General features: G+C 38.9%; 1 protein-coding gene across 1 annotated transcript in view; it reads left to right on the plus strand.

The window, feature by feature from the left end:
* LOC117287977 (interleukin enhancer-binding factor 2-like) overlaps positions 1-27,725 on the plus strand; it is a 75,455-nt gene that overhangs the window by 14,623 nt on the left and 33,107 nt on the right. The window contains exons 7-10 of the mRNA XM_033768642.1: positions 3,094-3,276; positions 4,308-4,386; positions 8,857-8,944; positions 15,238-15,414. Coding sequence (XP_033624533.1) covers positions 3,094-3,276; positions 4,308-4,386; positions 8,857-8,944; positions 15,238-15,414 — 527 coding nt within the window. The remainder of the gene's footprint in view (positions 1-3,093; positions 3,277-4,307; positions 4,387-8,856; positions 8,945-15,237; positions 15,415-27,725) is intronic.

Consider the following 27,725-nt stretch of genomic DNA (forward strand, 5'->3'; position numbering starts at 1 on the left):
AAAGCATGTAGTTTGTTCTGAAAAGTGCATTAGACTTTTAATATGTTTTCCATGAGATTGGTATTTGATTACAGTTGTCAGTTGAGCACAAAGTTAGACTTAATTGATGTTGCAAATCTTTTAAGAGACATTTTAATTAATGTCGCAGTTGCTCTGATCTGTTACAGTAATTAAAATACAAGACTGGTAAAGATTACAAATATTGTTTAGTTTAGTCTAAAACCCTACTGATTATAAAGTTAATACTGGAACCTTTTTTTTCTGTGAATTCTTTTCCACCTCAAATGAAGTTATTTGAAAAACTATTTCTAAAAACCAACTTTTACAAAACATCAGTTAGTATTGTTTGAAGCCTTGCACGTTGGGATAAATAGGAAGAACTATAAATAAATAGAAACATGCGGGTACAACCATGTGTAAATTGTGGGAGTGTTGGCTCTGAAAATAGCTGGTGGGTTAACTCTGCTCGTCTTCAGGAGAATACTCTGCTCGTCTTCAGTTGTTTTCTTGTTCTTCTTTTTTCTGTGAGAGTTGTGGTATTTGGTTGTTTGTCAAATGAGCGCACACCGTGTGACTTAAATTGATTGGTTTAATAATTTGTGCAACATGCTTTGTTGATGATGGATACTTGTGCATCTTACCATAGTATTTAAAAACAAGTTACACTCGACTTATCTCACTTGACTGGAGTAAAGAGTCGTGTCAGATCTTCTCTTGTGGGAACCAGCTGTTTACTCATTGTCTTAAGCCCCTTCTAATTACTCTAAAATGCATGCTTTTTATGAGATTTCTCTGAGTGAAATCAACTGTTCTTGGCTTTGTCTTAAAAAGATTTGTAAAGGGCAATGACTAGGGGGCATGGAGGCAATCGCCTCCGTTGCCTCTGTGAAGTATCAGGCCTGCTTTACTCTTAAGAGTGATTAGCAAACATATCTTTCCTTTATGTGTGCATTTTATTTTACTTGCCTCCATGAAGGAAGTTTGCCCAAACTTCAAAGGTGTATTGTCAAAACTTAATCGTTTTAATGTATTTATGATAGAAACCACAACCAGTTCATTAGTCTTATGAAATTACATAGAGGACCCCATGTTCTTTTGTGGCACGTCATATAACTTTCTCACAGATGGTCAGACACTTAAAACCCCCAGAATATTTCCTTTGCACGCAGTACCGTTAGTTGCCTCCCAGTTATCTGTAGCAATTGCTTTGTGTGACAAGCCCGTTCCTTGACGGGAATTTAAATGTAGTCGGAGAATGCTGCATTGATCTTTGTCAATTGCTACAGTGCTTCATTGCACTTGCGTGCCTGATATAATTGCCATTTCATAGACTTGCAGATTCCCTAAAGACTTCACCCAGACACTAGACAAATCAGTTATTTTCTGAAGAAAACCTGATAGTACTCTGCATTAATTGACCACAGGGGACCGTAAAAGGAGAGAAGTTTCAGTAAACATGAGTATTTTGGTGACAATTATAAGCCAGAGCTCTTATTTCCGATGGATGAATGAGCACGCTAGACATGGCAGATGGAGCTTTTCCCCACGAATATAAAATCTTTTCGCCTGAATGCAGAAAAAAAGTGCACTAGATTGGGAGAATTGTGTTGACAATTGATACTGTCTAAAAATGTAGCGTTAACACTTCTGCAATTATTGATTGAAGCCTAGTCAATGAGGCAAGTGTTCAAATAGAACTTTCAAAAGGTTTTTTGAGCCGGTGGTGAGGTGGGTTGGGGTGGGGGGGGGGTTGAGGTTTTAAGTGAAGTTGGTTCAAATAACATGCATAGTGAACAAAGCGGTTGGAATCAATTATTTTCTCTTCTGTTATGGTAGTTGTCTTCTATAGTCAATGGTAACTATAACTTGGTCTAGTCCCATGGGGGCCATTATCTGGTCGGATATTGTTTCAGAAAATATCTAGAAGAGTTGCTTCTGGTTTCCTGTGAAGGGTTTTTCACCCAAGACCTGTACTTTTCACATTTTTATGGATCATTGAGAGTGCTGTATGTATTTACTCTTGGTTTACCCATTACTGGATCAAACGACAGTCGTGGTTATTGCACTGATACCTGTCTACTCCTGGTGACAAAAGAATATAATAGCACGCCTGGAATTTCATCTTTGAAAGGGCAAGGCCGTTTTCATTTTCAAAGGGCACTTCCATTGGAATATCTTAAAGTCAATGGGAAACTTTTTGGGGCACCAAAGCCAAAACCAGGGGCAACGGAGGTCACTGCCTCCTTTGCCTGCGTGTAATTGCAGGCCTGGTGTAGACACTTGAATCACATTATAAATGTCTTTTGTACAATTCAAAACACAATGAAGACCTGGATTGCCTTGGCAGTCCATGACCTTTTGTCGGCGTGGTTCCCCCCCTTTGACAAATCATGTCTGTTTAAGAGATGTTCAATTTTTATCCCCGATGCAACCAATTTAACATCTCACCAATTGCTAAAATATAGGTTTCGAACTGCCTCTAGCAATTTGAGTGGTCTAGTTTGTAAAACACTGCTCTAGAATTGCATGGGTCTTGGGCTCGAATCCCAACCGACCTGATTAATATGCCACTGATTTTATTTTATGACTCTGGAAAGAACCGAGTATTAAAGACAGTGGACACTATTGGTAATTGTCAAAGACCAGTCTTCTCACTTGGTGTGTCTCAACATATGCAATAAATAACTAACCTGTGAAAATTTGAGCTCAATTGGTCGTCAAAGTTGCGAGATAATAATGAAAGAAAAAACACCCTTGTCACACGAAGTTGTGTGCGTTTATACGGTCAATTTCGAGACCTCAAGTTCTAAACTTGAGGTCTCGAAATCAAATTCGTGGAAAATGACCTCTATCTCGAAAACTACTCCACTTCAGAGGGAGCCGTTTCTCACAATGTTTTATACTGCCAACCTCTCCCCCTTACTCTTTACCAAGTGAGGTTTAATGCTTATAATTATTTTGAGTAATAACCAAGAGTGTCCACTGCCTTTAAATGCTAACATACATGACATACATAGGGTAAGTTAAGAGTAAGATCAAAATTAAAATTAATGTTTGACTGAGAGTGCTTTTCCGTTTCTTTGTTCTCATCAGCGGAGGCAGTGACCAAGCTCGGCAACAAGGTGGTGGAAGGAGTGAAGGAGACTGAGCCCAATGAAGTCCTGACGATGCTGGCAAACGAGGCAGGGTGTGAGATCAGCAGCTCGGACGCTACTGTTAAGATCATGGTGACAACCATCCCACCAAATCTCAAGAAAATCGACCCTACTATGCACTGTAAGTGAGAAAATACAGTTGAGCTGAAAAATATATAAACAAATAGAAAAGAACTTGAGTGCATCAGTGGCATAACCAGACATTCTACTTTGAAGCGGGGGCATGCAGGGGCAAATGCTTTTTAAAATAACTTATTAATTTAAAACAATTATTATTCTGATGATAATTTTTTCATTGGGGAGCCTTTAGGCCTGGGCGAATATGTTGAATATCTGGTTAATGGCGAATAGTTATTCCTAACCGTAACCGCGAATACCGTTTTTGACCTAAACGGATATCCGCAAGGGGCGTAAATACCTTTTAATTAACCGGATAGTTCTCTAATTACAACCGCAAGGGGCGCAAATACCTTTTAATTAACCGGATAGTTCTCTAATTACAACCAAGAAGCCGGGTTCCTATTATCCGCGATCGTCGGGACGACGACCGATAGGAATGTTTTGTCTGAATCCTTATGAAACTTCTATTAAGACAGCAAAACACAGCAAAAAATTAAGTATTAAACTGTGCTCACTTCGGTAAAGAGTTAAAACAATGACTTCCAACGTTTTTTGTTGAAAAGATTACGAAAGTTTTCCTTCTAAACGACGACATTGAGTCAATCATGATATCAAAAGAAAAAGCAAATCGCCATCTTTAAATTAGATCCAGTTATTTTTATGAATGAACCGGGTGACACTGTCTAAAACTAATATCAATCCGCCCATACGTCACACGGTCGCAAGGTCTCATTCACAAATTAATAACCACAAACGAACGAAATATTGTTATTTGATACGAGGAGCAAGACCAAGATGGAGGTAGCATGACAAAGGTCTATTGTTGGCAGTCTCTCTTTTGGGTCAATATCGTTGTTATGGGTGCAAGCCAGAAGCCATACAACCTATAACTGCCCCTCCCATTTCCCGAACTTCTTATTTCACAAAGTATTTAGATCCAGAACTCTTACAAGGTGGACCTCGAGGTAGTTATTGTCAGCTTTTTAAAACCTGTTTGTGTTTTTCTGGTGTGATTGATTATTTTCTGTGCAGTGCCCATGAAGGTTATGAAGGGATCATTAGCCGCTGTGAGACATGCTCGCTGGTTTGAGGAAAATGCGCAGCATTCTAGGTAAGAAAGAATCAATTGTGTATTCTAAATTGTATCATCTTGGAGGTTTTGGGTCTTGGATATAGTAACCAAATGACAACTTGCACGTACGACAGATTTCTTTTTGCCAGAAGTATTTGGCACATTGTGGGATTTAAAGGCAGTGTCCACATTGGTAAATGTCAAAGTTCAGTACATGTGTGCTCCTCATTTGGTGTGCCTTTAAAATCGGGATTTTCCGTAATCAAGAGAAGACTTTTTAACTCTTCATAGATGTGCAAAACTAAAACTAAAGTAACAGGTCATCACTTTTGGTTCCGTTTATACTACAACTATTTGTGCTGTTCTAGTAACATGTACATAATTTTTTTGCCTTTGGGAAAAATCAGAGAAATTGTGATTAAGTAGCCTGAAACATGTACACAGGCCTGATACTCCATGGAGGAAACGAAGGCGATTGCCTCCATTTCCCCTGGTCATTGCCTTGGTGCCCTTGAAATGCTCCAGTACAAATTACAATTACATCATAGGGTGCCCTTTACCAAGGAGAAAATACCTTGGTGCCCTTGCCCTTTCAAAAATGAAGCATACAGCCCTGCATGTACATAGGTCAGCCTGTGTGTACATGTACTTGATCAAATTGTCTTAGGCCGTGTCCGAAACGGCGACTTCGGCTACAGCTACGGCTAGATCGCGCGCGTCTGCTATTCTTCAACACTGGTAGACGCGCTGATCTAGACGTAGCTGTAGCCGAAGTCGTCGTTTCGGACTTGGCCTTACTTTATCCAAGGGGTAAACATCATGCCTGTTGTAAACAGCGCCCTCTGCTGCTCAAATATGTTTATGATTAGTGTTCAATTCACCTTAACATTATGAGTAATGTTATCAGCAAACCCTGAATTGACTGACAGTATGTATTTGTATTATGAATAAAATGGACGTACATATGTACTTCATGAGAACATTTTAACAAATCTATCACTTGAAACTGAAATTTCACACAAAAAAGCAGTTGGCTTTGATAAATGACTGACGACTCCTTCTAGAATGGTTAACATTTTTAACTGATTTAGGGGATATGGTTAGAAGGATAATTCTGGATCGAACAAAAACAAAATTGACTACAGCAGGACTGGATTAACGTACCTGTGCTCTGAGCTATCTAGCCTTGTGTTGGCGGTCTACCTGCTTTGTCAGGGATCACATTCACTTTAACGTTACAATCTGGGGAGGGATCACCTTATGGGGATGCAACTTTTTGTTTCAAACATTACGTGATAAACCACTAGGGAAATGGACTGGGTAAATTTATTAGACATGAGAAGATGAGGCTGTAAACTACTAGTCTACTTAGCGGTAGCGGGTGTTTCTTACCAGTGTATGCAGTGGTTTGAACTAATAAACAGATATATATCATCAACTGAAATTAGATTGAAAAGTTCTTGGACTGATAAAAACAGCTGTAAAACATGGGCATTAATGCTAAAAGAGTTCTGTTTCATGAATTAGACTTTATGATTAGCTTTCTGCAAACATTTTGTAGTTTGAGAATTCCAAATTACTTTGTCATTGACTTGTGTGCCGGAGTAAATTAATTCATAAACACTCATTATTTATCACACACAACAGGTTCTGTGAAGTTTTTTATGGATTCAATTAAATTCAATTGTTTAATTGTTTTATTCTACACACATATATACAATATACAGTGAAATTCACTTTGGCTTTCGAGTCTAAATTTTTTTTAAATGACATAAAACCCTCCACAAAGGCAAATGATTAGTATTCAAGTGGTTGCTTTCATTCAAGAAGACAAACTTATTGATTAATCAGAAGTACAGGGCAGTATGTAGCTGGACAAGTTACTTTAAAACTTACATTAATTTTGGCTTTCAGAGCTCATTCAGAGCTAAAAGAATAGACTCAATTTTCTGAAGAACAAAAATAGCAGAGCAAGTTTTTTCAGAACTAAACATGGTGAATTGTTATCAGAGCTAAATTCTAAACTGGATGGATTGCTATCTGAAATAAATTCTACTACCTGGCAGTAAATAAATAGGACCATTTTTTTTTCCTAACTGAATTCCAACCAGTGAAAGTGGATAATATCACACGATGTTATCGTAATCCAAAGCCTTGTTATTGTTTGCCATCATCCCTATTGTTATTAAAGCGATGTTATTCTACACTTGTCATAACATTTGTTGTCCTTCATGGAATCGCAAACACTCTGAGGAATGCGGACAAGGTTGTTTGGTCTAACTGTCATTAAATGGGGCATGGGGTCACTGTTCAGAAAATAGTCAGATACCTGACTCTGTTATTTTGTTGTTTCTGTAATTCTGACAGCAGATTGTCTCGGCCCAATCAGGCCCGTATGCTTCATTTTTAGAAGGGCAAGGGCACCAAGGCAGTTTCTCCTTGGTAAAGGGAATCCTATGAATGAGGATATTGTAAGATTCAACTGGAGCATTTCAAGGAAGGCAATGGCCTTTGTTGCCTCCGTGAAGAATCAGGCCTGCCCAATTTCATGGCTCTGCTTACCATAAGCAAAGAATCGGTGCTTACAGAAGCAGGGAAATCTTTACTTGTGTCAAGCAAAATTTCATGGCCTAGCAGGGAATTTTTGCTTGTTACTACATTGTGCATTGTACATTTTGCAGAAATTTGGCGTTTGCCGAGCAAGCCAAGAATGGCGATCGTAAGCGCAGAATTCGGCGATTAACAGATCCATGAAATTAGGCCCAGATTATTAAACAGATTCCTATATGTATTAATATATTGGCACTTCAAATTTCAGCGTTTCGATGTTCAATATAACATTAATTAATCCTCATTCTTTAATGGTTTAAGGATTCGGGTACTTTTTCAAAATGTCCACAGATTTACATTAAACTTACAGGGTTTGAAGATAATGATAGTGGAAAGCTTCCCTTCAAATATGACTAACTGAGGTTGTGCAGTTTTTGAGAAATGAGTAAAACAAGCCACAAAATAATTGTCGTAAAATCCCATTAACCAGTTATGATATTATACCAAAACCATAGCATAACTATACTCATTTCTCAAAAACTACAGCACCTCAGTAAGTGAAATTTCAAGGGAAGCTTTCTACTATCATGATCTTCCAACTGTGTAAGTTTAGTGTAAGTGAACATTAAGTTTTGTGTTAGGAAAAAGTACATAGACTCTTTAAATAGTTCTCAATCCGAGAAAGAATGACATCATCGTGTCGTCTTATTGAATGGTCCTTGCTTTCGTTAAAACAACTTGAAGTGTCTGTAACTGGGGCAAGTTTACATTTCATATTTGATGGATCATTTTGGATCAGAGCTCCGTAACTGAAGTACAGAAGTACTTGACAATTTAATTAAGTTCAGCTATGGTTTACAGAACATGGACAGGTTTTTTGATCGCCAAATCCGTATCGGGTGGTAGCCAATAATGGAGTAAATCCCCGTAACTGGGTTTACGCACATTGGCGCCAAGGGTCCTGGTGGTAGTTAATTTACTCATGAAGCAGTTTTAAAGGCACTGGACACCTTTGGGAATTGTCAAAGACCAGTATTCTCACTTGATGTATCCCGGCATTATTAATACATTAACAAATTGTGAAAATTTTTACTCAATCAATTGGTCATCCAAGTTGCAAGAGTAATGAAAGAAAAACACTGTGTGCTTTCAGATGCCTAAAAAAGGCTTCAGGCGTGAAGTCTTTTAATATTTGAATGAGAAATTACCTCTTTCTTAAAAACTTTATTACTTCAGTGGGAGCTGTTTCTCACAATGTTAAATATACTATCAACAGCTCCCCATCGCTTGTTACTAAGTAAGTTTTCATGCTGTCAAATGTTTTTTAGAAAGCACCCAGCACTTTTGCCAGCTGTTTGCGGTTGACGACTGGACTTCGGTGTGTTTAAAAAAAAAAAAAGTACCATGTTGTGTTGATATTTTACCATTCCAATAGCTTGTAGATTATTTTAATGAAATGTTTAACTGTTAATTGCATACATGTAATTTGTTTTAGCCGATAGTTAGTTGAACTTCAAGTTGATAAACACACCTGGTGGTGGCTGATTTACCCCTCAAAACACCACGACTGGTTTTGAGTGGTAGACTAGCCATGTGGAGAATCAAGAGGGGAAGAGCACCAAGGCATTTTCTCCTTCGTAAAGGGCACCCTATAAGGAAATTGTAAATCTCTACTGGAGCATTTCAAGGGCACGAAGGCATTGACCAGGGGGCATGGAGGCAATCGCCCCGATGCCTCCTTAAAGTATCAGGCCTGCACCTTTCAGCGCAACTATTTTTTATCATTTAATTTCCCGTAAAACTTCTGCCAGGACTTTAACCTCTGACAGAGAAAGTGCAGCCTGCATTTACAAATAGGCATTTCCCTCTCCGATTTGACGGGTATGTGACGATATCGATGAATGTAAAATGTATGTTAAGTGCCTGACCAACTGCTTGTTTGCTTTTTTGTGTATACAGCATCAAGGTACTTATCCGAGTTCTCAAGTACATGAGGATGCGATTTGATGGACTTGAACCACTCAATCCTTGGATCATTGACCTACTTGTAAGTGAACTTAAAGATCTTTTCTCGGAGTCTCTCTCTCTCTCTCTGTCTCTCTCTGTCTCTCTCTCTCTCTCTTAAAGGCACTGTAGCTGATTTCACCAAACGTTAGGATTAATCTTATTAGGATGAGTAACTCGTCCTAACTTAGGAATGGGTTGTGTACTGTCTTGATGGTTATGGAACTTTTAAGTTCTGTAACTTTTAAGTTCCGTAACCGTAAAGCTAGTATTCATCCGAAGTCCTAAGAATAGATTTTATAGATAGATAGATTTATTTATTGTCCACGTTAAAAAAACATTGAAACTTGACATCCACTGGCAAATTACAAGAATACACAATCAATATCAAAACTATATAAATTACAAAACAAGTTAAGTTAGAAATACAAAGCAAGAAAAGACCCGAATAATCCTAAGTTAGGAAGAGTTTGGCTGGACACCTTTGGTAATTGTCAAAGACCAGTATTCTCACTTGGTGTAGCCCATCATGTGCATAAAATAACAATTTGTAAAAATTTTGGCTCAAATGTCATTAAAGTTGCAAGGTAATAATGAAAGAAAAACACCATTGTTGCACAAGTTTGTGTGCTTTCAGATGCCTAATAAAGGGCTTCAGGCCTGTAGTATTTTATTGTGTAAGTGAGAAATTACCTCTTTCTCAACAACTATGTTACTTTAGAGGGAACTGTTTCTCATAATGTTTTATACCATCAACAGCTCTCCATTGCTTGTTACCAAGTATGTTTTTATGTTAACTATTACCTTGAGTAATTACCAATAGTGTCCAGTGCCTTTAAAGATCTGCCGTCGACTTCACAAAGAGTTCCGACTCGTCTTATGTCGAGTTAGGACAAGCAACTCGTCCTAACTTAGGATTAATCTTAAGGTCTGCATGCTACAGTGCAGGGTTGGGATTCGTCCTAAGTCCTAAGATTAGTCTTAAGTTAGGAAGAGTTTTGTGAAGTCGACGGCAGTTCTCTGTCTTTTTCTCTCTCTCAAGGCTATTGGCTTTCTAAAGGGTGGCATAGGATAGGGACAGCAAAATTGCATTGAACTTGTTGATAAAGAACTACATGTAATTCTGATTTCATTTCCCAACCATCTACAGAGTTGCAGACTCTCCCTGATTCTGCACAATATTCCCTCAAAAATAAACCAATCTTTCCATCATCTTTTCCCTATTATGTTGAAGGTAATTCTAAATATCTCCCCTGATTGTTGTACAAAATCTCCCTGATTGCAAGTGTTGGTAGCTCTGCATCTGTGAGCAAAGTACTAACTTGTGAAGTCACAAAAGATCCGCACAAAGATAAGGTCTTGATTTCACCAAAGAGCTAAGATTGCTCTCAACTGCAAATTGGTCTTAAATGCTTAGCAGAGTGTGATGACACAATACAACTTACCATAGGTATAATGGGAACATGTCATAATGAATTGTATCACTTTGTGAAACCGAGCACTGGACTGCCTGGTTGTACACAGCTCCATGGAAGAAAGACAATAATATCTTTACATTTTATGGCGTTGCAGTGTACAATTTGTTAAACATTTTTCTTTATTTGGAAAACGGGTAGTACATTTTTGGGTGCGAAACTTTAATATCTGTAGAAGCTTGGATCAAAACAGGTAAAACTATATTTCCTGCTTTGAAATGCCCTGAGCTGCACAATACATGTTCATTGTTAGTGATACGCGCTGGCATGGTTTAAAGGAAAGTGCGCCCTAACTTCACTTTAAATTTGTATAGAAAATCTAAATCCCAACCCACTCAATGCTTCCCAACCGATATACCGTGGATTCTTTAAGAATTCAGACACTGGATGTTGACCTCTTTGATTGCCCTAAAAGAGTTCAATTGCTGCCATCAAGAACAGAAGAGCAATTCTGGCCCTGGGCTGATGTGTGTAAAGCAACATGCAAACACCTTCCACACCGGTGACGATGGTGTTACTCGGGGGCACAATTTAATGTCCTAAAATTCTTCACATTTTGTTGAAACAGCTGTGAAGAGACGCGGCCGAAAGCGTCCGAGTTTATTGCCACTGTACTTGAACATACATTGTACTTCGTCCTACGTCTGTGCTGAAAGGTTCCATTATGTGGGTGTTTTAAATATTTCTTGAATGTGTTCGGTTTTACTCCTGTCCGCTATTTATACGGCGGGGTCGGGTAGAAGAAGCAGAATTGAGATTTGGGACTCTTTAGAGCCAAACTTCTTTATTGCAGTGCTCTTTATTACGAGAGTTGACTGTATTATTGTGGAGCACGTTGTCTGCCTTATGGCCATGTCACGTGAGGCAAGTTTTACTGGCACCTTGGAGGCATTCAACTGCACTGCAAGCAAAACAAGCACTTTATTAGCACCAAAGACGTTTTCAAATCTAGGTATTGTCCTACTCAAAATTCCAAAGAAAATGTTTTGGGCATTATGTAATGAGAATAGTTTTTCTTAGAAGTTTCTCAGAACAAAAATTGAGACCAACCCAAGAACTGACTCCGCGGTAGTACAGTTAATATAAGCTACAAAATCTCAAAAACAGATTCAAATTTGGGTGTAAAAATACTGATGTCTTTTTCCATAACTGCAATCACATAACTTCTTAATTAAATGGTTCGCGAAATGCTTTATACCATCGAAACATGCTGTTTGTCTAACCAAGTTCAGTTCAGTTCAGTTTGGTTTCCACTCAATCATTTCAGATGACAAGATATAACATAGAGTAGTAAAGATACACAATAGATTAAGTGGTGGAGGACGTTATACTACCATTAGTTTAAGGAGTGATTACCAAACACATACCCTCCCTTTAATAACATGTTTGTCTCAGATTCATGTACAATAATTATAATACCACGATTGATAGTAAATAGGTTTTGTGTGGCTGAATTGTTAGGTTATTTTAGGGACTTCTCGCCAGGGCAGCTGTGGTGCAGGCTGCTGATGTGAGCGGCAGCTTAGGGGGCATAGCGGTTTTTAAATAGATCTACATGTACATAGATCAGGCTTAAAAATAACCTACAGCACCCACAGCATTAGCCGTGGTGCCCTGGGCTTTTGCTGTGGTGCTACAAGGTGCTACAAGTCGCACCTTCTCTCATTTTGCTCCCAACACCTGGAATGCACTCACCTTCCCAATCAGGGAATCTGACTCTCTACGCACATTCAAGAAGTGTATCACACATTATCTATACCTAACCGAATGTGCTGCGTTCTTGACGTAGTGGCACTTTACAAATGCCTTAAACATGTTAAAGGGAAGGTACACGTTTGGTATTTACTCAAAACAAATATTAACTGAAAAACTGAATTGGTAGCGAGCATTGGAGAGCTGTTGATAGTATAAAACATTGTGGGAAACGACTCCCTCTGAAGTGGCACAGATTTTGAAATAGAGGTAATTTCTCACTAAAATAATAAAAGACATCTAGCTAGAAGTCTTTTATTCCTATCTAAAAGCACACAAATTCGTCCAACAAGGGTGTTTTTTCTTTCATAATTTTCTCCCAACTCTGATGACCAATTGAGCTCAAATTTCCACAGGTTTGTTATTTTATGCATATGTTGAGATACACCAAGTGAGAACACTGGTCTTTGACAATTACCAATAGTGTACCTTCCCTTTAAGTATGTATGTATCATGTATGTGGTGCCCTCTGCAAGGTTCCAATACAACGTACTATTTCCCCATGAAAGTGCCCCTTATTAGAGGAAAATTACTGTGCTCCTTCAAGAGGGAAGTTCAAGGCATGACATATTACCTAAATAATTATTTACTCGATGTGTTTTTGTTGTTGTCAATATTTCATCAATTTGTTAATCCTTATAAGTAACTCTCAGGCAGTGGTTTTATAGCTCAAACCTTTCGGAAAAATTTACGAATCAGTAAAGTGCTTGTAATCCAAAATATTAACTGGGCCAGAAACTTTCTGACAAGACCAGACTCAAAATGAGAAAAAAAACCCTACCTTATCAGATTAAGATAGAAAATGTTTTTATTTAAAGGAACATGTTGCCTTGGATCGGACGAGTTGTCTTTAAAAAGCGTTTGTAACCGTTTTTTATAAAATCCATGGTTGGAAAGATGTTTGAAAAGTAGAATACAATAATCCACACAAATTTGCCTCAAAATTGCGTGGTTTTCCTTTTACTTTTCGAACTTAAACGGTCGGCCATTTATGGGAGTCAAAAATTTTACTCCCATAAATGGCCGGCTGTGTTTAGTTGACGAGGTTAAAGGAGAAACGGTGCAATTCATAGGCATGTTTGTGTGGATCACTGTATTCTACTTTTACAACATCTGTCTACCCATATGCATTTTATAACAAACGGTTACATACGCTTTTTAAAGACCAACTCGACCGATCCAAGGCAACGTGTTCCTTTTAACATGCACAAAGAGACAAATTTATCTCATTCATCTTATATGAGTAATACTTAAATAATTAAGAGAATTGAAAGATACTTATCAGAATTGAAAGGCACTTATCAGACTAAACTCTCAGTCAACACTTGAATTTTTTATTTAATTCAAATTAAAGTTGCACAGTAAGATATCATTATTCAAAAACACAAGACCACTGGACTTGTCAGGTCATGAGTTCACTGTCACTCACTGGCCTCGGCAAGCGGTCAAGTGTAACGTTGGAACCGTGATTTTGTTAACGTGCTCAATATTTTTTAGCCTTCAAGAAAGACTCCGTTAGAGTCGCAATGTCAGGCCACAACCTATTGTTTTGCATACTCAATATACACAATGGTGTATTAAGGATAAAACATAATGGTGTAAAAGGATAAAAGCAGTCATTACAAAAAGCCCAACCCGGTCCTCTGAGATATCCAGTTTAAGCAGTTAAGAGCAAGCTGCAGTTATGCTCTTTGAAAGATGCAGAAAATGTTTGCAATTTTCAATTTCATGATTGAATTTTTATGACCCATTTTAAGACTTGACGCAGAACAAGAAAAACCTTGACAGATGTTGTGTGTCCAATTGAGATTCTCTCGTGGCCGTCCCATGAATAAAATCCCATAAGAACCTTTATATTCTTTATTTAATACACCAGTTGGGAATAGTCAAGGAAAGATAAATGGCCATAATTTCTTCTCGATAAGTGCCCTACAAATTTTCCGTTTGAGTTTGATGACTGTGTTGCCATTCGAAATGTACTTGGAGGAAATGAGAGCAGATGAGACGAGTCGGGATAAATACTTCATCTTTTACTTTTGATTTCGTCTGGGCATACATCATAAAACTAGATTGAATGTCGCTCAATGATTGCTTTTAAAATACAAAAACTAATTCAAGCCATGTTGGTTTGATGGTATGTTTGGAATTCCACTTAGAGACTTGAATAGTTTGCCACCCATCAGGATAATTTGATGCTGTTTTCTCAATTGGTGGTACACAGGGAGACGTTCAACTGATTATTGTTTTCAAAATTGAAACATATTGGGCAGAAAAGTTCTTGCGAGGTTTAAATTTGTTGATGTTTTTATAAGGCAATATTGTGAAAGACCAGTTTTTCACTTGGTGTATTCTAACACATGCATAAAATGACAAACCTGTGAAAGTTTTGGCTGAATTGGTCATCAAAATTGAAAGAAAATGGAAAGGAAAAAACACTGTTAATGCATAGAACTAGATGAAGCAGGTACCGATTTCATCCAGCACTTTTGCAGAGCAAAATATTTGGACTGAACAAATTTTTTTTCACACTGAAAGGTAATACTGAGTAGCAAAGGGTGATTTTTTGAGTAGCAAATGACACATTTTGCTCTGTTTTCCAGGGGAAATCGCTTACTGTGAAAGTTGGTTATCATATTTGCTATGCATTTTCCATTGTCTTGTTTTAATCAAATCCCTTGTGTGGAATCACAGTGTTGTTTTATACTCTTAGTGGCTTAGGAGCTTTTCTTGAAACTGTTTAAAGCCCGATCCATACTTCCTGCGAATGCGATACAAAATTTGAAGTCAGAAATTCACAACGAATTATTTGCAACAGTTGCGAAACATTCGCCGCAAAGACAGTAGCGTGACGTCAAAATTCGCTTCGCACTCACAGGAAGTATTAACCGGGCTTTACACTGATAAAAATGTTTTTGTTTGTTTTGTATTTTATTGAGTGTTATAAATGACCATTAAACACTCATTCACCTTGAACAAAATGGCCATAATATTAGTTTGGTTCAAGTTGGTCTCGGGTCATGGTAGATACTGGACCAGTTAGATTTGTAACTGTATATACGCAGAATAATGAAACTAAAACCTTTTTTCTTCTCCCGTTGTTGTTTTTCAGTCTCACTATGCCATCATGAACAACCCCACCAGGAAGCCTCTGGCCATTAACCTAGCCTTCCGTCGTTGTCTGTCCCTTCTCGCCTCTGGGTTCTTCCTGCCTCGATCTATGGGCATTATCGATCCCTGCGAGGCTAACGGTATGAGGGCACATTGCTCCCTGTCCCTGGAGCAGCAGGTAAGCAACAAATAAATAGTCAAATTAACAGTCCAAATATTTCATATTGCGTCATTTCCCCAGGCCCAATGGAGGGCTTTTGGGAAGCTATTGTAGGTGGCAGCAGACTTGCCAGATAAATCCATTGTTCAGTAACATGCGCATGCTCAAAACTATGTATTAAACCTTTTTGTGCTCAAGTGCTAACCATTGAATGAGGTGCATGCTGGTCTAGCTAGGGATCAAACTTGAGCACTAGCTAGTCCAGCATGCACCTCATTCAATGCCTACAGCACACGTACCAAGTATTTATTATCTGGTAAGTCTGCTGCCACCTAGCTTTCTAAAGTCTCCCATTGCATAGAGCTGCTTAAGCAGAAAATCTTGCTGAAACATTTGCTGCTTAGCAACAGCAAGCAGGATACCAGTCACAGTTTGTACATGTGACACAGTATTTTGGCTTGTAACCTTATTCCGGTAAGCAACATTCTGTTGTGCTTAGCAACTTTTAGTGCTTAAGCAGCTCTATGAAATTGGGCGCTGGTTCTTCTGTAGTGTTTTTTTTCTTGAGGTTACAGAGCACTCTTATCTTAGCAAAATTTCCCACACAAATTTGCTGAGCTCTGAAGAAAATTTGCTTAGCAAAAGTAGGTTATCGACAGAGTTGTAAATGCAGATTACAAATTCTATGGTTTTCTCTTGATGTTTTTCTGTGAAGTTATGAAATATATTTGTTTCAACCTCTCAAATTTTACGTTTTTTATATATTTGTGAATATTGATTGGCTCAACTGTGCGCCTAGCGACACGCAAATCGCTCGTTTCGGCTCAATACACTACATTGTAGCATACGTACCTTGGGAGAACCCTAAACATATTTCCTATCTTATTTTGTAATTTTTAAAAACCAAGTGAGCCTTTCAAACAGTAACAGCATGTAATGAGATCTTCCGTTTTTGGCCTGGATGGTTTTCCTGATTCCAAGTCCTTGAAACTAGATTGTAACAGAGTACATGTAGGTGTTTCCTGGGGCCTGGATTGATCGCTGTGGTTGATGGTTGTGTCTGATCGTTATCCCGATGTTGTAAAATGACAGTAATTAAAGCTTTGAATCCCCTACGGAACACTGGGTGATGTTATGGGGGGGGGGGGGCGGTTGGACAGGAGTAATTAGAGCCTGGGACACCTGTGTGATGTATAATGGTCTGCATGTTATTAGAAGTCCGTTTGATTAATTATTGAAGGTGTTTGTATACCTTGGGGATTGTAGATGTCTGTGAGTACGTCAACTCTTACGTGTTGTGTTTTTCTTTCTCCACACTAATGGGCAAACAATTGTACATTAGGGGGGAAACCTACGGCAAAATTACCAACATTAAAGGTGAATATTGGCTGATGATGGATATAAGATGTTCTCTCATAAATTAGAAGGAATTCTCACCTGGGCCTAATGTAGTAGACCTGTTTAAGCAAAACAATTGTTTGGTTAGCAGAAATGAGCAGGATACCAGTCACAAATTGTACATGTGACATGTCAGTTTAACTGGTAACATTATTCTGGTAATCATAATTTTGTTATGCTTAGGTTAGCTACTTTTTGTGCTTTAAAGACTCTGGACATCATTGGTAATTACTCAAAATAATTATAAGCACAAAAACTTACTTGGTTACGAGCAACAGATAGCTGTTGATATAGTATACCGGTAAAACATGGTTAGAAACGGCTCCCTCTGAAGTAATGTAGTTTTTAAGAGAGAGCTCGTAATTTCTCACTAAAATATTTGAATCTGATAAAATACCTAAGGCGTGAGGCCTTTTTTAGGCATCTAAAAGCACACAAATTTGTGCAACAAGGGTGTTTGTTTTTCAATATTCTCTTGCAACCAATTGAGTCAAAATTTTCTTTTTATGCATTTTTATATGTTGGGATACACCAAGTGAGAATACTGGTCTTTGAACACTACCAAAGGTGTCCGAATGCCTAAGCAGTTCTATAGATTTGTTGATATTGTAGTGAACAATCTTCTCAATCATCCTCTCCCCAATACCCTGGGTCTGCATCAATTGACACATTATATGCTTAGCTACGTTTTGTGCTTAAACAGCTTTTTGAAATTGGGCCCAATTTTATGGCTGGATTATTGACTCTGAACCCTTAGGATGTTGATGTTGTAGTGTATGCACATCCCTTCCACCATACCCTAAGCCTGCATCATCAAATTACATTGATTAGCTACTTTTTGTGCCAATGTTTTTGTTAGAAACCTGATAGGAGAAGATAGACCCACCTTGTCCTCAAAGATTAACAAAAACAAGCTTCAGTACTTTGGTCACATATCCAGAAGAGAGGGGGACAACCTTGAGAAGATCTTTATGCAAGGATGTGTTGCAGGTAGTCGCCGACGTGGCCGTCAAAAACTTTGTTGGACAGACGGAATCAAAGAACTCACGGGCTTATCAATAAACGTTGCTTATCGATCTGCACTGGATAGACAGAAGTGGAACTACATCATAAACAGGGTCACAAAGGGTCAGCCATGACTCATAGGATGACGACGACGACTTTTTGTGCTTAAAAACAGCTTTTTGAAATTGGGCCCAATTTTATGGCGGGATTATTGACTCTGAATCCTTGGGGTGTGGATGTTGTAGTGTATGTACATTCTTCGCGATCATCCCTTCCACCGTAACCCTGGGTCTGCATCATCAACACAATATTGACACACCTTGGCTCACTTCCCTTCTGATTCAAACTGCCTCCTAGGAGTGTAGAATACACAATCCCCAGCCGCCTCGTGTTGAATCAATTGTAATCTTACCCCTGAGAGAATAGCAGACGGCCAGGGACTGGAGCATAGAGAGAAGGGTCCCGCTACCAATCCGCTATGGTGAGGTGTTTGCTCATGCAGGCAGTGACCCCCCCTCAAGTATTCCCCAACAAGTTATCTCAGTGTGTATGACCTACAGGATGTTTCCCCCAACGCCTGGACTTACCCGGTGGAATTTGTGTTTTAGTTGATTAATTAATTTTTGATTAAACTCCCTGTGTGGACAGGTGTGAGGTATTAATGCGGAGAAGAGAAGGATGAATTCCTCTACTGAGGTGTGTTTAGGGGAGGGAGAGGGGGGGGAGATGCACTCATGCACCCTTGGCTCTCTGCATCAGGACCCAATTTCATAAAGCTGTTGCGCAGAAAATACTGCTTGACAAATTTCTCTGCTAAGCAAAAATTGAGTCCGGCACCAGCCACAACTATGCAAATATAATGTAATTTGGGCCTAATTTGTTTCTGCTAAGCAATTCTTTTATATGCTTACACGCTTTTTTGTGTGCTTACATGCTCTATGGATTTGGGCCCAGTTGTGGATTGATGCCAGACTCGTTCTATGATAGTTAGTGATTAGGTACCAGTCTCCCATGGGTTGGCTTGTCAGGTCCCAAGCAGGCTGATTCTCTAATATATTTTTCTAAAATGAGATAATGATTTGTTCCACGGTGTGAAATATCTCCCTCTTGAAGGATGACTGCATTGTTGGCATTGATGGCATTTAAAGATCTCCATGGTATGGCCCTCATATTGCCTGGTTCCCTTCAACAGTGTATAGACTCTTTGCATTTGACGTCACAAGCCCAAAACACAGCATTTTCCCTCCGGTAAGAGGCCCGAGGAAAATGTGAATTTGTACAAGAACCTTGCACAGGGCACCACAGCAAAAGCACAGGGCACCACGGCAATTGCTGTGAGTGCTGTGAGTTATTTCAAGGCCTGCCCCTGTGTCATTTTCCAGATCTCTTTGGTTAAAGTTCTTGGTTTGAATGCGTACATGATAGATTAAAGGGACATGTTGCTTTGGATCGGACGAGTTGGTCGATAAAAAGCGTTTGTAACCGTTTGTTATAAAATGCATATGGGTAGAAATATGATATAAAAGAGGAATACAATGATCCACACAAATTCGCCTCAAAATTGCGTGGTTTGAATTTTACATCGTCGACCAACACGGTCAGCCATTTATTTGACTCCCAAAAATGGCCGACCGTGTTAGTTCACAAAGTAAAAGGAAAACAATTTTGAGGCATATTTGTGTAGATCATTGTATTCTACTTTTACAACATCTTTCTAACCATATGCATTTTATAACAAACGATTTTTAAAGACCAACTCGTCCTATCCAAGGCAACGTGTCACTTTAACTATGCCAACCTGCAATGCATACTGGTACACACTAAAAGGTATGCATTGCAGGTTGCCATAGTTAATCTATCATTTAAAAAGCAGGCCTGGAAATACGCGGAGGCCCTGGAGGCAATGGAGGCCACAAAGGCCCTCTGTTGCCCTTGGTCTTGGCCTTGGTGCCCTTTCAATTTTTTTTCAGATAGGCTTTATGAATTTTCAATAGAAGTGCCCTTTTTCAAAATGAAATTGGCCCTGCCCTTCCAAAGATGGCCTGAAAGGGTGAATCCCAGTTCACTGACATCATGTAATACCAGTGTGGCCGGTACCCAGGGGGATTGACTTGACTGTTGCTCCGAACTATGACCACGTACGTTTAACAAATTCGCGCTTGACTGCCCTCAATAATTTCAATTTAATTAAAGTCTTTTAATGTCCCCAGATGTATAGTAATATATGTCGTTTGTTTGAACTTGCTCACTTGCTTGCATGCTTTATCGAGGTTATTGAGCTCCTGCCATGTGCTTTGGGAACAATTCAACACTTAAACTATATCAGCAGTACTGGTCCCTCATTGGTCCTTTCTCTTTGCTCTGATTGGCCAGTTGTTGTCTATTATTCTTCATCTAAAGGTCAAATTAACAATTAGTAAAGAAATGCCCCGGCCCAATTTCAATCATAGAGCTGCTTTAAACGCACAAAAATAAAAGCACAAACTAAATTTTGCTTACATGAATGAGGTCATACCAAAACCAGTCTGAAAAAATTGTCAAAACTGAAGAAATAGCATCTAAAAAAAAACCTGCAATCACCTTTTGTAGAACTTTTATTAAAAAAGAAACATTAACGTTAAATGACTTTATCGATGACGTCATCATCCCCAAAAAGTTGCATTTTAATCTATACCCCATAGAAAATTCTGTTTGACCTTTACTTTTTGCGAAAATTGCGAGAGAAGATTTAGGGATAAAACCCTAAACAGATACTTGTTTTTTTGCTGTTGGCTGAACATCAAAACAAAATAATTTAAAACGTAAGTTAAGTTCTAGAGACCATAGGCTGAATTTTCATGATATTCACCTAAATTACCTTGACATTTATTTGTATTTTTTTTACGATTCTTTAGTGGATTTGTCTTTAAAAAAAATTCCAGGAAAAGGACCTTGTCCTTTTAGGAACAAAATTCCATGCTAGAAATAATTGCTGCATAAATGATTATCTACCCCCCCCCCACCCCCAGTTAACTTTCCTTGTATGATTAAATGCATGGCTCATTTAACCTTTTACTTAATTGTCCTGCGCTAGAAAAGAAAATAATTGCAAAGTGTAGGTTTATTGTTTAATATTACTGTAACAAAAAATAAAAACCAGAGGAAATCACCATAATGAGAGTATCTTGATAATGAGATTAAGTTTGGATCTATTCCTAGTACTTTTTTTTGCAATACAACATTGACTTCATTATTTCCCCTCTTTAATTATTCCTTTTTTAATAAATATGGCAAACTGCTGCACTTTTGCAATTTGCTTGATTTATCTGTATGGACAAACTAAATCCTTCTTATTCCTGTTCCAATTCTGTGGTTACCTTTGTTAGTCCATCGTGACAACAAATGTGCAAGTCTCCTTGAAAATATAGATACTCGTAGCAATAACTACAATTTCAATTTTTATGTATAACTTCTTTAAATTTGATCTAAAACAAAAATTAAAACTTGGAAGGAGGAGTCATTATCCATACAACCGAAAATGTCCTTCTGCTTCCCAGGTTTTATCTTAAACATGGGTGTGATCCCTGGCTATACGGCAGTTACAGGTTGTATGGCTTCTGACTGGCACCCCAAACATGGGTGTGATCCCTGGCTATACGGCAGTTACAGGTTGTATGGCTTCTGACTGGCACCCCAAACATGGGTGTGATCCCTGGCTAAAGGACAGTTACAGGTTGTATGGCTTCTGACTGGCACCCCAAACATGGGTGTGATCCCTGGCTATACGGCAGTTACAGGTTGTATGGCTTCTGACTGGCACCCCAAACATGGGTGTGATCCCTGGCTATACGGCAGTTACAGGTTGTATGGCTTCTGACTGGCACCCCAAACATGGGTGTGATCCCTGGCTAAAGGACAGTTACAGGTTGTATGGCTTCTGACTGGCACCCCAAACATGGGTGTGATCCCTGGCTATACGGCAGTTACAGGTTGTATGGCTTCTGACTGGCACCCCAAACATGGGTGTGATCCCTGGCTATACGGCAGTTACAGGTTGTATGGCTTCTGACTGGCACCCCAAACATGGGTGTGATCCCTGGCTATAGGACAGTTACAGGTTGTATGGCTTCTGACTGGCACCCCAAACATGGGTGTGATCCCTGGCTATACGGCAGTTACAGGTTGTATGGCTTCTGACTGGCACCCCAAACATGGGTGTGATCCCTGGCTATACGGCAGTTACAGGTTGTATGGCTTCTGACTGGCACCCCAAACATGGGTGTGATCCCTGGCTATACGGCAGTTACAGGTTGAATGGCTTCTGACTGGCACCCCAAACATGGGTGTGATCCCTGGCTATACGGCAGTTACAGGTTGTATGGCTTCTGACTGGCACCCCAAACATGGGTGTGATCCCTGGCTATACGGCAGTTACAGGTTGTATGGCTTCTGACTGGCACCCCAAACATGGGTGTGATCCCTGGCTATACGGCAGTTACAGGTTGTATGGCTTCTGACTGGCACCCCAAACATGGGTGTGATCCCTGGCTATAGGACAGTTACAGGTTGTATGGCTTCTGACTGGCACCCCAAACATGGGTGTGATCCCTGGCTATAGGACAGTTACAGGTTGTATGGCTTCTGACTGGCACCCCAAACATGGGTGTGATCCCTGGCTATACGGCAGTTACAGGTTGTATGGCTTCTGACTGGCACCCCCAAAACATGGGTGTGATCCCTGGCTAAAGGACAGTTACAGGTTGTATGGCTTCTGACTGGCACCCCAAACATGGGTGTGATCCCTGGCTATACGGCAGTTACAGGTTGTATGGCTTCTGACTGGCACCCCCAAAACATGGGTGTGATCCCTGGCTATACGGCAGTTACAGGTTGTATGGCTTCTGACTGGCACCCCAAACAAAGATATTTAACAAAATAGGGAGAACAATAGGGAGACTGCCAACAAAGGGCTACATGCACATAGCTCAGTTGGTAGAGCACCAGCACATTAATCTGGAGGTCATACATGTAGCTTCAAGTCCAGATATAAAAAATGTTTCCTTGTTCAACCCAAAACTGTTCAAATATAATTTTAAAAAAGTAACTTGAATGTTAACTTAACTTAACTTGAACTTGACTTAAATGCATTCAAAGCGCTGTACAGTCAAGAAAAACATTAAAATGCAGGATTAAAAAACATGTGTAAAAATAGCAATGTGGTTTAAAAAAAATACACAACAGTTAAAAAAGTAGCAAAAATTTAGTAAAAACATTGCATTACAAACAGACATATTATACAGAATAAAATACAAAATAATAAGCGTCAAGCGGACCCTAAAAATCTACAAGTCTTGAAGTTGGAGGCGTGACCTCTCTCAAGATTGACTTCCCGGGCCACAAGTGAGCGATGAGATCTTTGTCCGCAATCTGATGTGCCTTTTGAGTGAAATAAGCAGGGAATTTGACATTTGGGAATGGTGGTGAGTGGTCCGCTGATTAATGCGTCGTCAGTGCTGTCCTGTGAACCCCCAGCTTCTACCACGAAATAAAAATGACAAGGAGATCGTGTTAAAAAGAGCCGTGTTGCTTGAGTGCTATTCAAAGTCCATGAATCATACCCCGATCCGACAGCCCAGAAAAACGTGTCGGCTCTCTTCCCACTCTTCAGTCAGTAAATTTATCGTCTTTAGATCAGCAAAGACCTGTCCAATGCCTTGAGATGCTTTCTTAGTTTCTTGGGGAGCAGAACAAAACGTGTATAAAAATTTCAGGCATGTTCGGAGAAAAGGTTAATGATGGTAGAACAAAAATAAGCAAATAGTGACAGGAGCTCATTTGGCATACAAATGTTGGTAGTTAGTTATGGATATCAAATATCAAATGTAATAGTTTGATATTAGTTTATGATGAGATCTGTCTAGAGCCTCAATGTTATTTTGATTTATTGAGGGATTTTTAAAACCTGTTTCTTTTTGAGAAATTTCAGGCATGTTAAAAGACAAACTTTGTGATCCTGTAAAAATAAACGGGATTGTGACAGGAATTTTCTCACTTTTCATATCAAGGTTGCGTTTATTATTGCGGATATAGTTAAATATACGGCAAGTCAGTACTGCTGAGTTTGTTACTTTGATTCTGTTTTTGAAGAGTTTAGCTCTGGGCCCAATTTTATAGAGCTGCTTAAAGGCAGTGGACACTATTGGTAATTACTCAAAATAATTATTAGCATAAAACCTTACTTGGTAACGAGTAATGGTGAGAGGTTGATAGTATAAAACATTGTGAGAAACGGCTCCCTCTGAAGTGACGTAGTTTTCAAGGAAAAAGTATTTTTCCACGAATTTGATTTTGAGACCTCAGATTTAGAACTTGAGGTCTCAAAATCAAGCATCTGAAAGCCATAACTTTGTGTGACCATGGTGCGACAAAGGTGCTTTTTCTTTCAGTAATATCTCGCAACTTTGATGACTGATTGAGCTCAAATTTTCACAGGTTTGTTATTTTATGCATATGTTGAGATACACCAATTGTGAAGACAAGTCTTTGACAATTACCAATAGTGTCCAGTGTCTTTAAGCAGAAAATATTGCTAACGTATTTCTGCTAAGCAAAAAAAGAAGTATCAGAGGGAGTGCACCAAAGAATTTGTTATAGATTTTTATATGTTTGGGACTGAAAATGCTGAAATTTGAGTTCTTCCGACCATATAGAGCCAGTTGCTATGTCAAAGAGTTCGGGGCAAGCACTTGTATAGCAACTTCCAGTTGAGCAAACCCTGGTACCATTGAGCCATACATATTAATTCAAAATTGTGTGTGTGTGTTCACAGGCGCAATACGTGACCTCGCAAAAGCTTTTCTCGAATCATTTGACATATATTGCAGCAACTATTTCTATAGTCTAAGGAACTCCAATTTCAGCGTTAACTTGTGACTGGACTAAGCAAGTCATTGTACCAGGCATGATTCAAATCTAACTTGCAAACGGCTTTTTAAATTATTATTATGGATTGCATTCTTAGGCCTTCAATTCACGTTGGATAGCCAAAGTACAAAATGAAATGGCTGACTGTTCATACAAAGAAAAGAAAGAAATTCCTGCCACCAAATTCAAAATATAGCGGCTGGATGTACGCTTTGATTTAAAAGAAAACTTTCCGATATGGGTTTTGAGGGCATTGCATATAGGAAGGTGTCAATGTATAATTGCCATGCTGGAGTGTCACATTTCAATTAAGTTGTGTCCATTCACACAGATGACGTTATTGTGTAATCTGATCCCACCCCACCCCACTTACTTTATAAAGTTGAAATTAATAAATATTTTTCGGTTGAGTGCTCTGCTCTGCCCAAAAAAATCAGTGATTTGCACTGAGGAGGTTTTCCCTTTGTAAATAAATACATGACTGCAAAGCAATCCAGTTTGACGTGTAAATACTAGCTAAGCTTTCAACACCACCTTTTGCTGATGGAGCTGCAATCCCTTCACCATCACCTCACCCCATTCAGGTCTCCCCTACCCCCCTTCGTCCTTGTCAGGTGATAAATGACGCATTGCCCTCTGATATTCTGCCCTTCAGTAGCCGTCCCATTAGCTGGTACTAGTAAGTTACAGTCCAACTCCGATCCCTGATCCCGAGGGTTTATTGCCAAGGGACTTGATCAAACAAATTTGTTTGTCTCTGGCTTTCACCCCCTGTTACATTAGATCTTCATCCCAGATTGAATGTGTTCAATTTGTCATGTTCTTGCGGCCTTCTTGACAGGTTGAGTGGTGTTCGGTTAATGCAACATTCAGGGGGGGGGGGGGGAGTCGGCTGGTAGCTGCCGATTCCTAGAGAGATTTAAACAAGACTTTCTGTTTTTGTAGTTGCCGCTTCATAAATCAAATTAAACACTCAAATGGTTCAAATCAAGTTAATATTACATTGTCTTGATCAGATTGTTATCTATAATTGATATAAATGTGTCTTTTTGGTTGTGCGCTGTAATGGACGGCAAACCATTTGCAAGATTTTACTTTCCATTTGGAACATTAGTTATTAATGTTCTTTTTTAGTTATGGCCTGACCATTTAAAGAAATACACAAGAGTAAAAAATTTGTCTGGAATTTCAAAAGGTCTTGTCATTAATACTTTTTGAAATTATTTCTCCTGCAAGAATTTATTTAATAACAATAATAATATTTGATTTGAAATTTTGAGCGATTTAATTGATTTACGATTTAAATAATTTATGAATCCTGTGATTAATGATATTGCTCAGAAATTCAAACCAAATTAGTAAACTAGTATAGTTGGTTTTCATGAATATATTCTTGCATTCTTGCAGAAGAAATCGATTTTTACTTAATACCAGGATGATAATAATTGGTGATTTCTGTTGGTAATTTCTCAAAATAGTTGTTGGCATAAAAACTTACTTGGTCCGAGTAATGGAGAGCTGTTGAGTGGCTCCCTCTGAAGTAACTTAGTTTTCGAGTAAGAAGTAATTTCCACGAATTTGATTTTGAGACCTCAGAATTAGATTTTGAGGTCTCGAAATCAAGCATCTGAAAGCACACAACTTTGTGTGACAAGGGTGTTTTTTCTTTCATTATTATCTCGCAGCTTTGACGACCAATGGGAGACTTTCTGGGACGATAGAAGGCAGCAGACTTACCAGGTAAATCCATTGTTCTCAGAATTATGCGCATGTTCAGAACTACGTAAACAATGGAAATTTACCCGGTATGTCTGCTGCCACCTAGCGTTGGAAAGTCTCCTATTGAGCTCAAATTTTCACAGGTTTGTTATTTTATGCAAAGGTTGAGATACACCAAGTGAGAAGACTAGTCTTAGACAATTACCAATAGTGTCCAGTGTCTTTAAGCATTTTCCACTTCAGTGTCTTTAAGCATCTTCCACGTTTGTAATTTGACAATCCAACTGAACATTTTGCATGTATGCAGATATTTAATTTATATGGTTTTTAACAGTATCATAAAATCTCTGACAAACATGCTTTTTAATTGGTTAGATAAGTCAATAAATCACTGGAGTTATTTGGTGTTTATACTCTTCTATCTTCTATCAGTTAACCTTTTTTATACTTGAAATACTTTTATTGATAAAAAAAGGTCAAACTAGTTTAAGTTGACGAATTGTTAAAATTCTCTGCCACTCAGAGACAGTTGAGATGTCACACACAAGTCCAGTTTGTTTCTAATTCCTTACTTTGAATGATGACGTTAGTTCGCCATGTATCACTTGGAATGTGCTCATTTAGCAGTCGATGAGAGACGAATCTCTTCAAAATATTTACAAGAATCTTGGCAGCACCACCGTGTCTCCACGATCTATCAAGCAAGGTTTATTTGACTTCCAAGCATACAGTCAGACACATAGTGTCATGTTGGGCATTTGGGTCATGCACTGTGTAACATGAGGAAATTTATTTGCCACAATGGGTCATACACATGAGTGTGACGTATGCCATGTTAGGTTGTGCACTGGGCAGACCTGTACGCTTCGTTTTTGAGAGGGCACAAAGGCATGTTGTCCTTGGTACAACAATGTGGTAAAGGGCACACTGTGAGGATAGCACCTCAAGGGCAAAGCAATGACCACGGCCCAATTTCATAGAGCTGCTAAGCACACAAATTTGCTTAGCATGAAATTTCTTCCTTGATAAAAAACAGGATTACCAACCAAATTTCCATGTGATTTTCAGGATAGGCAAACAACAGCTAAATACCAGTAATAAGCAATATGCAACAAATGGAAACTTGATTGGTAATCCTATTTTCATCAAGGATGAAATTTCATGCTAAGCAATTTTGTTTGCTTAGCAGCTCTACGAAATTGGGCCCAGGGGTCGCGGAGGCAATTTTCGTTGCCCTTTAACATGAGTGTGATCTGTGCCATGTTGGGCTGTGCACTGTGTAATGAGTGTGGTTTTGTATCAGT

Source organism: Asterias rubens, chromosome 3 (genome assembly GCF_902459465.1).
Source record: "Asterias rubens chromosome 3, eAstRub1.3, whole genome shotgun sequence".
Lineage (NCBI taxonomy): Eukaryota > Metazoa > Echinodermata > Asteroidea > Forcipulatida > Asteriidae > Asterias > Asterias rubens.